Source organism: Haemaphysalis longicornis, unplaced genomic scaffold (genome assembly GCF_048455015.1).
Source record: "Haemaphysalis longicornis isolate Haplotype H1 unplaced genomic scaffold, Haemaphysalis longicornis Haplotype H1 scaffold_12, whole genome shotgun sequence".
NCBI lineage: Eukaryota > Metazoa > Arthropoda > Arachnida > Ixodida > Ixodidae > Haemaphysalis > Haemaphysalis longicornis.
In genome coordinates, this window is record NW_027526225.1 from 86,042,074 (window position 1) to 86,055,766 (window position 13,693).

At 45.0% G+C, this 13,693-nt stretch overlaps 1 protein-coding gene across 1 annotated transcript in view; it reads right to left on the reverse strand.

Moving 5' to 3' along the window:
• Rtca (RNA 3'-terminal phosphate cyclase) overlaps nt 1-13,693 on the reverse strand; it is a 31,971-nt gene that overhangs the window by 15,991 nt on the left and 2,287 nt on the right. The window contains exons 5-8 of the mRNA XM_077693636.1: nt 11,687-11,745; nt 9,210-9,351; nt 3,433-3,557; nt 1,285-1,343 (exon numbers count right to left, since the gene is read on the reverse strand). Coding sequence (XP_077549762.1) covers nt 1,285-1,343; nt 3,433-3,557; nt 9,210-9,351; nt 11,687-11,745 — 385 coding nt within the window. The remainder of the gene's footprint in view (nt 1-1,284; nt 1,344-3,432; nt 3,558-9,209; nt 9,352-11,686; nt 11,746-13,693) is intronic.

Consider the following 13,693-nt stretch of genomic DNA (forward strand, 5'->3'; position numbering starts at 1 on the left):
TGAAGTAGCCTACTGTTCTTTATTTGAGTGGTGGCCGATCGCATTCCATCCCATACCAATTCTGTGTCAGATTTCTTTCTTGCTGTTAGAATCAGCACTGACAAACTGGTCAAGATAGTTAAATTCACCGACTTAAAGAATTTCATTACCAAGGTCGAAGAGGGGGCTTTCGTTTGCCTATTTAGCAGCACCTCCTATTCATTCACATTTTATCTTCAAGCATACAGTTGGACCCCTTTATAAGAGACACGTACCGAGGAGCCATTTCTGTCTCTTATACGAGATGTCTCTCATAAGCAGGGAACTATGCTATCACTTACTAAGCAGACCCTAGTTCAATGTGGGCACTGTATGACTAAAATAAGCTCAAAAGAATGCTACAACAAGTTGCAAAAGGCTCATTCTAGTTTATGTTTGGCCCCAGAATTTATGAAACAGTTCTGAATCTTTGTTTGCTTCATGACTGCATTTACACTGCTTTTTACAACCGATTCTACAAGCTTTGTGGAAGATGAATCGTAGATGTTGAGTTCACAAGCCTGATGAATAGCCAGAGCGCACAGCTTCTTCCGCTGTGTGCTCAGGCTATTCATTACGCTTGCAGGACTCAACATCTGCGATGCTTCTTGATTGGGAGCTACGCGAGTGGGAGAGCCCGCATTTGCGGTCGTGTTCCAGTGGATGGCAGTAAGCTTTAGCCAGTTCTGTAAGTTGCATTTCCATTGGCAGGGCTTCTTGTCATCGTTTCATAGCTGACTGAACCACTGTGTGCTGAAGTTATAATAAATAGCGACTGCAGGCGTCTGTCGTCCACCTGTGTTTCCACAATGGAAGCAACTGCAATTAGTGACTGGTGGCACTGCATCTGAAGTTAAAATGTCTGCTACAAGCGAGATTATCAAATAAAGTTCAAGGATGACTTGTCCCTTATAACCAACTGTCTTCATCCGATGTCTGTTATAAAAGAGGTCAATCCAATGGGAAAGATAGGGCAGCCAACCATGTGGGTGAATAGTGTCTCTTATACCCATTTGTCTCTTACATCCATGTCTCTTACAACGAGGTTCGACTGTATAACCAAGCTTTCCGAGTGCAGGTCCTAAATCATTTTTCGCCAGTATTCTTCAGACTCACTAAACAAGACAATGTAGTCTGCAAATCACTGCGTCCAGAGATCTTACGAGAGCTTTTCGGTCCACCAACCGGTCTATGGGGAAATGCATTCGTTTTTTGACAGGGCGCCATCGGTTCCGCTAAGAAAGCTTTCGCTTTAATAAGACGTACCTCGCTTTCCCAGTGCACTGCCAGCCCGCCGCAGCCCAGTGGAAGACTCCGCCCACAGCCTGCAGTGAAATGCACAGCTTAAAAGACAGCAAACGAAGATGCCGTAGTAAACAACGTTTACACGTAAATCAACAGCAACCGGCATGCCATTTGTAATGCCATGCCAGTAAATAAGACACTGTTAAACAAGATAAACAAAACAGTGTTAGAGTTGCATGGTTGGAGCGTGGTGAATTCCTTGGAAATTAGCACAAAAAACCAAAATTGTTCTCTTTTCCCTTAGGCAGTCAAGCGCATTCCTAAATGCAAATATTACTCTTGGATAGAAGTACAGTCGAACCTCGCTACAACGAACGCTGCTTCAACGAAATTTCCGCTTCAACGAAATATTTCTGATTCCCCATCAGTTAGCCGTAGAAGTCAATGCAACTAAGTCCTCGCCACAACGAACCATTTGTCCATTTGTCTGGCTTGCTTTCGCTTCAACGAAATTTACGCCTTTGGGGCTGGGTTTGAACACTTGTTTTACAATAAAATAAGCATTACGCCAGCTATATATACATTCAGGACGCTTAGTTTCACCGAAAACGAGTGCCACGCGCACACACCACCAACCAAAACAAAACAAACTGACAGGCGGGCGCCACTGTTTGCTGGTGATAACAACGTGGCTGGGCGTCTTTACATGAGGCGCAGGCCCGGTTCGCCAAGCCGGAGCTACAGCCAATCCGTATCCAGCTGAAATCACACGAATGTGCTCCGCTGCTGGCGCGGCACCGTCATGTATGCGTTGCGAGCAGCTGTCCTTGCCATTTTCCTTCTACCATTCCTCATAGCCAAGAGCAAAAATCATGTTTGCGTGTTTGGTCTTGAAGCCAAGTCATCCTATCTTAGTTGCGAGCGCGCGGTCGCGTTAAATGCAAGCGCGCGTCTTGCCTGCCAAGGTCAGTAGCTGCCGTGTCCTGTGAGGGGATAAGAAAACGGCACTGCTCCTGCCACAAGCATCTTGAGAGGGGGGCTTTCGACGGCCTAGCAGCTACCTGCAAGTAATCAGCTCGGCGGACACGCGTTGTTGTACAACAATACGTTTTGCGCCTGCATTTCTTCACCCCCCCCCCCCTTTTTGCATGCAGGTAAAAAACGGATAAGCATTGGTATGTTTGTTATCCGAATATACATGACGTCATTGCGCGTCACTCCTTTCTCTAAACATTGTACTATGCTGCCAATGATGTGGAAATATACGGGGCTATTGTTCTGGCCTTTCCGCGGTGTATTGGGGCAGATTTCGCCTCAACAAATTGTCGCTTCAACGAAATTTTTTGCAAGTCCCGTCAATTTCGTTGTAGCGGGATTCCACTGTAGTAGATTCCGTAAAAACACTCGGTGTACTATTCAACACAAATATGTCTTGGAATGACCATGTAAACAATGTAATTACGTGCATATGAAAATTGTTGGAATACTAGCTAAAATTAGGTATTTTTTGCCAGCTGCTGTTAAACGGCATATCTATAACTCGTTGTTTAGGTCTCAACTGAATTACTGCTTCCTTGCATGGGGAAACACAACCAAAACAAACCTAAACCGAATGCACGTGTTACAAAAAAAAAAGCAATACGACATATAGCTGGCGTAGAGCACAATGCACATACAAGAAACCTATTCAACAAACTGAATTTGATTTCAGTTCACAACCTTTACAACTTCAACCTAGCAAAAACATACGAATCTCGCTTACATCGTCATGACACGTTCGTAGCACCAATTGCGAACCTAACAGCAAAAGCATACAAATACCCAACACGTTCACAAGAGATATGAACTGTATCTTTTTAGCCTAATACCTTTGGAAACCAAATGATTCGACACACTTTACCTTCCCTGCTAAACCACCTTATCACAAATGAGATTACTACTGGGCATGCAAACAGTGTTGTATTAAAAATTTCTTCGTTACAGCAGAATGATTTCTGAAAAACTGCGTATAATGATGCCGCAAAAACAATGTTCTCTTAAAAGATGTACTTTGTGATGCCCGTTGATGTCTGTAACCGGGACTTTGTCAAGTGAATTTTACTTGTCGGAAATAAGGTCTTATCTTATCTTAATGTGAACACTGCATACAAGACAAGAAGATGAACGTACACGATGCCGTTTCCTGTCCCGAACGCATTTGCCTCGGATTCCTTGACGCGCTCGACAGAAATGCTGACAGATGGCAGCTGTTCTCTGATGATGGCGGCAGCCGTGTCAGCCATCACATGGGCCACCTGCAGAGATGCAATGCAAATCAGTAAATTCTATTGTGCAGTTTCAATGAGATAAAAACTAGTTTTGTTTACTTAGTCAGCAGCAAAACCTTCATACGTTGTTCTTTGTTACTTGGACCAATGCCATCTAGTTCATCAAAATAGCAGAATTAACATAGGTGCCTGTAATTAATAATCAAAGTTTGCTTCAAGCAAAAAAGCAAGCTATACGCTCAAATTGAAACGCCTGCTGTTCTTTACTTTTACTGAAGTCCAACAAGCACCACATCGCAATGGCCACTTCATGGTGGCAAGATTGAGCTACCTGAGTGAAATTTCTTTATCTATTTATTTTTATTTTTTATTTATTTGTTTGTTTATTGATACTGCAATCCCCATTACAGGGATTTTAGCGGGGTGGTTACAGACATTTTTTTTTACAATGTTGGCACTCTAGAATAGATACAACAAAACAAACAAAAACTAATACAACCGCAAGATATGAATAATCAGGTCAAATTTGCTGGAAATAACAATAAGGACAGCTCCAAGACTCGGTTATTAGTTAGTTCATTCCACTGAGTTAAGGTACGCAGGAAAAAGGAATATTTGAAGCAGGATTTCGCGACCGAAAAGGGATAATGGTCAGTTGATGCCTTTGGTGGGTGGCATACCCAGTTGAAAATGAAACGATATCGGAAACATCAAGCTTGTAATGCCCAATTATTAATTGGTAAAAAAGTGTTAGTCATATTAAATGATTTCTTTCAGTAAGTGAAGGTTCATTGGCGCATTCTAAGAGTTCAGTTCTAGAGGTGCGTCCAAAGCTGTTAAAAATAAAGCGAACTGTCTTTTTCTGCACGTTTTCCAATTAAGTTATGTTAGCTTTAGTTAAGGGGAACTGCGTTAGTTTAAAGGGAAAATTCATCGTCGTACTGAAGCGCGCCCTTAAGTTGAAGTGAAACCGTGTTCGGTGGTGAGAATTATTAACGGGAAAGCATTAAACGACCCAATGAGCAAGAAAGCCAGCGTCAGCATTGGTGTCGGAAACAAAGAGGGGCTCACACGTGGCCACAGATCGATCCATGACACAAGCTTCGTTTACATGAATAAAAACGCCAGTTAAGGACCGATCTGGAGCTGTGTGGAAAGCAGCGAGTGCACCGTTCAGTGGCAAATTAAACCCGCACTCCTCAGACCTCGCACGGTTGGAAAAAGCCCTCAGAGGCATTCAATTGGGCATTAAATGCGCCCACACTTACAACTCATAAGAAGTGCTTATACGCAGCTTTTGTTTGGTAATAACACAAGTACAGCACGATGCATGGACAGCATGAAACCTTACTGAGATGCCAGACGTCAAAACGGCAACACAGACCATTGAACCCACAAAGTAGGCTGAAGATAAAGCGTGCAGAAAAAGAAGCATGTCCAATTGTTGTTGAATGCATAAGAATGCAACAATGAATGCAATACAGTCTCTGCTTAACTCTTTCATTACCACGCCTATTAAAATCGATCACCGGTGATCGATGCTTTATATTGCCGTATTGGTTTCTCGTGCACCTAATGCACCCCAGTGGTTAGTCTAAGCACTGCATTTTCAGAATCAGTTTCAATTTTGCTACACCAGCGACACTGAGATTTTTGACGACGTATTTTGTGAACTGAGGTGCGTGCGTTTTTGAGAAAGGATCATGGCTGCTGCATTTGACAAAAAAGCACGCCACTCATTGTTATGCTGCATTACCATCAAATTTTCTTGATCAAAAACTCCCAGCAAGTCAGATACCAAATTATGTTGTAAGCTCTGTAATCCGACAGCGTTGACAGCTAATAACAACATGAAAATGGCAGCAGCTATTCACTAGTGAGCTTTGGTTTGGACAACAGGTAGCTTTAATCTGCCAGAGCTTATTTTTGAAGGTCCTCCGCACGTCTAACAAGTGGACCTGGCATTTTCGGCCAGTTTCCAGCAGTTTCGGTTTCATTTTTTTGTTGTGAAATTCATATTTGGTGCTACTATGCAGTTACCCAACTTCAAGTCGGCTTGCCAAAGCGTCTTCATCGAACACTACTGTTCCTCGAAAAAAGCACAGCTCGAGATTTCACTTAACCCATGCCTTACTTGTGTGATTAAAACTCCAACTTAAAGTCGAAAGATCACACCAAGTCGTCGGATAGAGCGCTTCCAATCCAAGAAGAGCGCTTCCACTCAGCCTCAAACACCACTAGCTGTTCACCGGCCTGTTTTGTTTCCGTACGAGGGCATTTCCGGAGGTCTAGTGTAGTGTCTTAGTAGAACTGTCTATTCTGACAGTCTCGAACAGGCTTGATATTGTTTCTTTAAGAAAATGTTGGGTGATTCCACGGGAGAACGAACATGCGTGTTGTCATGATTAAGTGGGCAATCCCCCCTTGGGAATAAAGATGATGAGTCATAGTGGAGCCAGATGCCGACGAAAAGAAAGACGAAGAAAGAGAACGCAAATTTCCCGCAAAGAGGGCAGACTAATGACGAAGTGACGCGATGGAGGCACATGGAGAATTAACCAATGTGGTGGTGACCCGTGCGGCGAAGACGGGCACAGCGAATGCAAGAGTGCCGCGTCGGCCGGGCAAAGTCCATTTAATCCCGGGACACAGGCCGAGGGGTAGAGAGATCACAAGAATGCCACAGCAGGAAGGTCAGGTGGCACGAGTCCGAGGAACAAGCCGGGGGTACGAGACCACGCCATCGACCAGAGCCACGTCAGCCTGGGCCGGAGTGGACCGACGTGGCATCAGCTCCTACTTCCGCGTCGTACCACCAACCTGTGCTTTGGTGGCCCCAGCGGCTACGGTCGGGCGCCTGCGTACAGCGAGCACGCACCGTCAACTAACGCCTTGGCGGTCCCCACGCAGCGACGTTCCCGGAGCTCCCCGGTGCTACCTGCTTCCACGGCGACGGCCCCGAGGCCAGGGGCTGCTTCCTGCTACGAGGGCTACCACGAGGAGTAGCTGAAAAGCGGTCCACCGTGTGACTACCATGCCCAACTACGTCGGTACCACCACCACCGGCACCGCGGCAGCGGACTACTACGACTACCAGCGTGTCACGGCCACGCTACGGGTACGACACGTCAGCGCCGGAGACAGCGGTAGGCCTGTCCGCTAGGGAATTGGGATTATATGACCATGGCTGTTAGGATCGTTAACATGGACGTGGTATAGACTGGAACTAGGACGGGTTGTGTTATTAGGGACTTCATTGTAGTGACTTTTGGTCTGGGTTGTTGGCTTTTCTTGGTTTTTGTTACCGATGAGTATTTAGGAATTGCTTTGGTTGAGTTCTTTGTTTGCTTTGTTGTTTATTTGGCTTAGGGGTCTTAGTTGTGCATAATAAATGTGTGCTGTGGTAAACGTGCCAACGATTCTCCCGTGTCCATTCTTCTGAGCTGGTCGAGACGTGCCACAAAACGTGACACGTGTACACGGGCATTTTTTGTTTTTTCCCATATTTTTATGAGTAATGCGCAAGCCAGAGAATAGTTTAAAACTGCAACCCATTTTCCTGTAGCGTGCGTACTTCGTGAGAAAAAAAAAAATTGATAAGGTGGCGCGAGTGACGCGCAATCTCCAGCGGCTGCAATTTTTTTCCAACTTTGGGGCTTTGCGCACGGCAAGCTTTGATCGTTCCGACTTAAAGTTGCTTTAAAACAAAAACTACACCAAAATGACAAACAGGTCAAAAAAATTTTGCGTTCTGCCGTGAACAAAAAAAATCTGAAAAAAAAAAATTGTGAAATCGCGTCAGACGCCAGACTGTCACCAAGTTTGACGCCCCCTACCTCTGTATCTGTAATTGTGACCAACAATTGTGACCAACAATTGTGACAGCTGAGAATAAAATAGTTTCGACATTACTACCAACATTTAAGAGAACCACACAGAAATTTATACAGGCTGAAAACATGTGACAAGTGCCCTCAAGAACTAATGACTGGTTGCTTTGCCTGTAATTCAGTGTCAACAATTACTCTGGCTTGCATCAGCATCGCTGTCACAAACGCTAAGCACCATTCAGCACTGCCGCATATTTGTACTGATGTTTGGGCCGGTTCAATTTTATTTTTAGCACATTTGTTCTCTTGTAAACTGTTTCTAGCAGGTGCCTCCCCTCCCCCCACTTCTAAGCGTGAGAATGGCCCGTGCCCAATCTTAATTCTTCCGCAGTCTGAGTCGCACAGGGCAAACCACAGCTCGCACGCATTCGAGAAAGCAGCACTTTTGAGGGCGGAAAACACAGACGGGAACACAAAAAGTGATGAGAGACAAAGCGCAATTTGTTTTGGGAAATGCAAGACAATGAAAGTTTCGTGGGTAGGGGCAGCGGCTCTTCAGCCTTCCTCGCATCAAAAGCTTCAAAGTCCCGGTGTCAGGCTCTGCCCAGACCACCACCATCCACTTTGTGCCCTGCCTAATTACTGAGCAAACAATCCGGCAGACCACTCTCATGTCTGCCACAATGTCATTTAGAACACTGTATTGTTAATGGACTTTTCTTTATGTTTAATGCAGTCCTGCACCCACCCAGTATCGCTGTTTGCACCGATTACACTTGAAACTGAGTAGAAGTTGGTCAGAGGTATCACGTTTCTGTAGGGCTCTGTTTCAAAGTTCAGTCTTCATTAAGTATTTCTTGTAAGTTGCCCTGCATGCAAGTTTTGCTTTTTTGTGCTTTCTCTCAGTTTACTGCACATGTTATTACCAATGATCTTTTATTGATACTTGTTGTTCTAATGCAGTTCCCTGTCTGCAAAGTTTCAAGATAAAATGTCGTGCATCATTTCATGCAACTGTCTGCCTACCCCTGAGTTTTCGTCATGTTCTCGCAACTTCAATAGTACAATGCCGACCAACCAAATGAATAACTGTTGTCCACGCCTCCTAGCGGAGTGGATGCAGGCACAACTGTAAGGAGGTAACCACAACTCTGAGTGGCAAGCTCACAGGAACCCCCTTGCGCCTCCCTCAATTCCATCCCCATTTCCCATGTTTACAAAACCCAGAGGAAACTCGTAACGTATCATTTTCTTTGCCCCCGTGTTTTTAAAGCGAAGCTTTGTATGTCTCCCTAATGGCATATGTCACGTCGAAAATGCACTGCAGGAAAGCCAACTTTTTCTTACGATGACGGTGCTCGTGAGTGAAGTGAAGAAGAATTAAAGCACTTCCCGTGGTCGGAATTGAACCTGTGTCCCTCACGTTATGAAGCCAATGTCTATTCGATTGTGCCATTCCAACATGGTCGAGGTAGTTTGGATTTGGAGAAGGGCGCATGGACGTGCAAAATTAGACAGAAAAATCGCGCAACCCTCTATCTGACAATGCCGATGGTTGAACACGAACCTTTCTTTATGTGAAATCAAATGGCGAAAGGTCTAAGTCAAAGTTGCTGCGAGTTAAAGCCAAAGCTCAACGAGTCAAAGTCCAAACCGTCTGAGAGTCATCAAAGCCCAAACTCCGACGACAACCAAGAAATTTCTCATGAGAAAGCTTTGCGCTCAACCATAGTCGTCCTTCGCCGTATTTCAAAGACCACAAAGCGAAAGCCAAAAGGTTTAATTATATCAGACACTATTCTGCGGCGAAAGTAAAGCAGTGCCCAGAAGGGTCAGGTCACGCACTCACCTTGACTGGCAGTACCCCGGCCACGAAGGATCGACCGTTGATTTTGACTATCCGGCCGGGATCCGTTAGGGTGACCGGCTTGAGGCTACCCGCTGGCTCGACACGAACTTCCACCAGGCCACCACCCTTAGGAAAGTAGCCCCTGCGGTCACCCCATCACGCAGCATTAGAACTTCTCACCGCGGCAACCATGCAGGAACGCTACTACAAACATGCTGAAACGAGCAACTGTGCCGACACTAAAGATAAACTACAAACATAGTGATTTTAATGTATTCAGTGCTTCGTGGGCACAGGTCACTTATAACAAGCATTCTAGCTGCACTGGTAGCAAGCAAGCAGCGGTGTGCTATAGTGCGGCTGCAATGATTTTGAGATTACATGCAACATACATCCATTTTAGCAGAAGGAAGGCAGAGATGCAGATAAACAGAACATGTCTACCGACATGCATAAGACTGCTGCGATAGCTGTGACGGTTATCAATAATGATGGTTTTTCCAACACTGACAATAATGCAGGCATGGGGCCTGCGCCTTAGACGATTCTGAACATGTGCTTTGCACCATAAATGTGCGATTGCTGACCCAATTATAGACAACTCAGTTCAACCTTAACCCTTGAGTTTAAAGAGCCCGATTTTATGAAATTCCCGAACCAACAAACAAATCCAGGTTCCCAACAGCAGCTGCCCATAAGCTCAGTGACTTCTCAATTTTCCGTTCAATTCAAATAATTCGCAGGCACCGGTGACTTGGTTTAATCATGATTTACTAACTGCAATTGCGTAAAGCATTATCCAATGCGTTAATGGTTTTCCTGTCACGATAGGGTCGCGACTGGTTTCCAAAAACAATAAGATGTTGGGCGCTCCATAGCAGTGAATTGAACAGAAACCAAAACATAGACAATGATTGTGCGTTAGCCGCGATCAACTAATGCCATGGCACGTCGGCATTTGTGTCAGGCGGCACAATTCCAAGGCCAATACCCTTTGGGTACTCAATAGCAATGATGTTACCCAGAAGTACTGATGGGACAACTTTTCTGAACAACCGGATGGCAGTAATACAACTGTTCAGCTGACTTTGAATTCAAAGTTCAAGAAAGTACGCTGTTCCGGCTGCATTATGCGAGATTTAGTGACAAATAAGTAAGGCCATATGCCGTATTCAATCGCGTAACAAACCCACTCGCACAATGACCCCCCAAACTTTTCTTGAGAATTTACTTTCTTGTCACTGCACAAAAAATGCAGTGGGAATATATTTTTATCTCTGCATAATTGCCGATGCCGTAGACCATCGCAGTAACTTGATATCACGCCACAGTGCACGCAAAAACATTAAAATACATTCTAATGAATGAATGAATAAATTCATTATAGAAAGGATGGCACTCTGGCCTGTTGGGCCTGGAAGGGGTAAAAAGAAATCTCAACAGTAGCCAGGGAAGACGAGAGCACGAATGCCGTGGCTCTCAATTTAAAAATTGCGCTTGTGGAGTGCCCCCTGCTGAACGCAAAACAAACCTAAACGCTGCGGCGGGAGAACAAAGCGCCGAACGTACTCCACACTCCTCCCCTTCTCTGTGCTGTTCCAAGATACCATTATGCTCCATGGTATTTAACTCAGCTGTGTTCCGACCTTTTTTTTGTGCTCTTGGTGCACGGTGTACGATGGGCCAGTATGTGAGCTGCACAGCCAGTTTTAAACTGAAGGTAGTGGAACATGCACTGATGCACATGGAAACTGCGCGTCTGGGCGGCACCTCAGTGTTGACCCAGTGCAGGTATGCTACTGGCGAAGACAAGAGGTTTGGATGAACAGGGATCGCTGTGTGTTTCGTGGGCCCAAAGAAGGGAAGTCTACCGGTGTGGGAAAAGAAGTTTTGGAGTGCCTTGACAGCACGGAAGACGATGCTCTGTGGGCCGATGACAAATGCGAAGTAGCAAGCGACTTCACTGAGGAGGACAACTCCACGAAGAGTAGGGGGATGATGCCGAGTAGGGGGCCACTAGCATGTTATGAATAAAAACCAAATTTGGTTAGGTAATTACATAGATGTTTTTTTCTGGAAAGGTAAGGCTTTGACAGTGCTTCTCTTGGCATCTTTATTGTCTAAAATTTGAACTTTTAAAAATCTGTTGCAACTATTTCCCGCATAATAAAACCTCCCCCAAATTCATGCCAAAATTGCTGAACAAAAAAGTGGGTTTATTACACGAGTAAATATGATACCCAAGTACTCCCAAGCTGGTCAGCCCAAATTATTAACAAGGTGCTGAACCTGCTCCCTCTCTAGAGCTGCTGATGTTTTTGCCGACGACAGCAATTTCTTGAATAAATTGTCTCTACAACCTACGGTATTGTACCACAATTCATACTAATTCATAATCATAATCAGCCCTTCAGCCCTTAGCACTGAGTGTACATCCCATTCTTGTTTCTCCAGTACCGAAAGTGTGTTCAACTTGCCTTTTAAGAACCTTGATGTCGCACGATGCTCCGAACTTTCTTGCTACAGGCAGGAACACCTGGGAATGCACACAGGTGGTACAACTTACTGAAGTCTTCAAACAAGAACAAGAGCCAGAAAATGTGATCATCTCATTTTTATCTTCCAAGGAACAACACGCGTTGGCCATACAGGCAGCATTATACACAGGATATCACTGCCAAGTGAACCACTACCGTTTGCTATTTGCACAACTGTAACCCGACATGACAAGGAGTGCACAGCTGGTTTTATTTTTGCTACTTTTCTTAAGAAACATCTGAAGACAGAACTAGCTCTTGTGTTCTCTTTAGAGTGGAGGTCAAGCAGCGTGTAACACACTTTTATAACAGCTAAACGAACACTTTGGCCGGTTAGTGCACCCGCATGCCACGCAGCTGGTGATTATTGCCAGTAAGTGACAGAAATTTTTTCTTCGGACATGTACAGCCAAATATTGTTTTAATTACACACAAAATTCAGCCACTTCGACTTAGTGCCCACTCATGCCAAGTTGCTTTTTTTGTTTGTTTGCTAGCTTTGTAGTTTTGCACATTCTCGCAGCAAAAACTCGCAATAAATGCGAACCCTTGGCCTTCAAGCTTCCCTTGAAGCCTCTTCACAATGCGAAAAACTCGTCCTCCACTGCACGGTGAAGTCGCAACACAAAACCTATCATGTTGCTGATGTGCGACTTGACACCTTTCAAAGCTTCACAAAATCAAACGGCGGTTTCATGCACCAGGTTTCTTACCCCTGGGCTACGAACTGCCACGGTGTAAGGCTACAGATTACGTCTTCAATGTGCACCAAAACCATTTATTCACATCTGCTTTCGTCTCCCGCATTCTCAAAAAACAACCTTTGTGATTGGAAACCAAACCTGAATCCCGATGTTCAGGCACTTAAACTTCATTAAAATGAAACAGACGGGGCAGCATGATTTGTCAGTTATAGCCATTATTTCATTACAGCTGTAGTGGGAATTTTTTGTAAGTATGACGAGCTAGGTACTGCTCTACATGCCACAATAAAACAGTGTTACTATAATGAATAAGAAAGGACACCACAACTCACTAGTTATAACTGCTATTTCATTATAGCTGTAGTGGGTAATGATTGTAAGTATAATCAATAATCAGTGATTGTAAGAATCACTGCTCTGCACTTCCGTCAGCCGTGAAAGCTGACGGAAGCGCAGAGCACTCTGTGATTCGCCATAATGTGCTGTAGCGCCGTTACCCGCTCACTGTTACCACCCAATGCGATTCGAATTTCCCGCCTCCGCAGTGCTCGCGCGCGCCCTGCCTGAAACAGCGCGAGCGGGAGTTTTGTTCCTTTTGTGCTTGCTTTTCCTTCCACACGTGCCAGCGTTGCACTGCCACTTTTGTTCGCTTACTATCGTAAAAACCGACACAATGAGCATTCCTAACTAAAAGAACGCGGGTGCTGCCAGTCGATTTGTGTAATTTTGCGTCAAATGTGCCAGCAGTTTTCTTTGCGCTAAGCAACTGGGAGATGTATGTCAAGTGCCAGCGTTTCACAAGCTTCGAACGGTTACGACTATTTAAACCACTTGGTTTTTGAAGCCTCTGCGGGACACCCTACGACGGAACGCCGGTCTCACTTACGTCCGTTTTCTCACGGCACTGCCCGATTCCGGCAGTCGTTTGACATCGACCGTTATGGCGAGCTACGACGACAACGTGAGCCCCTTAAGTGCTCTGCACTTAAAAATGAAGATACCGTGCTGCAACTGAATTACAGCTCGCAAAAAGGGACACCAGTTTTAACAGTTGCGGGTGGTAGCCGGCCGTATGCATTTCCAGTGTAAGACAGAGGAAGGGGGACACATTCTTACTTCGTTGTATTTCCGAAAAATGCCCAAATTAAGCTCCAACAATTACATTTCTGCTTTCAAAATTTGCAACGTCACAAATCGCAGTGCGACAAGTGAACACAGTGGCGATACTGGTTTTCACAGTTTC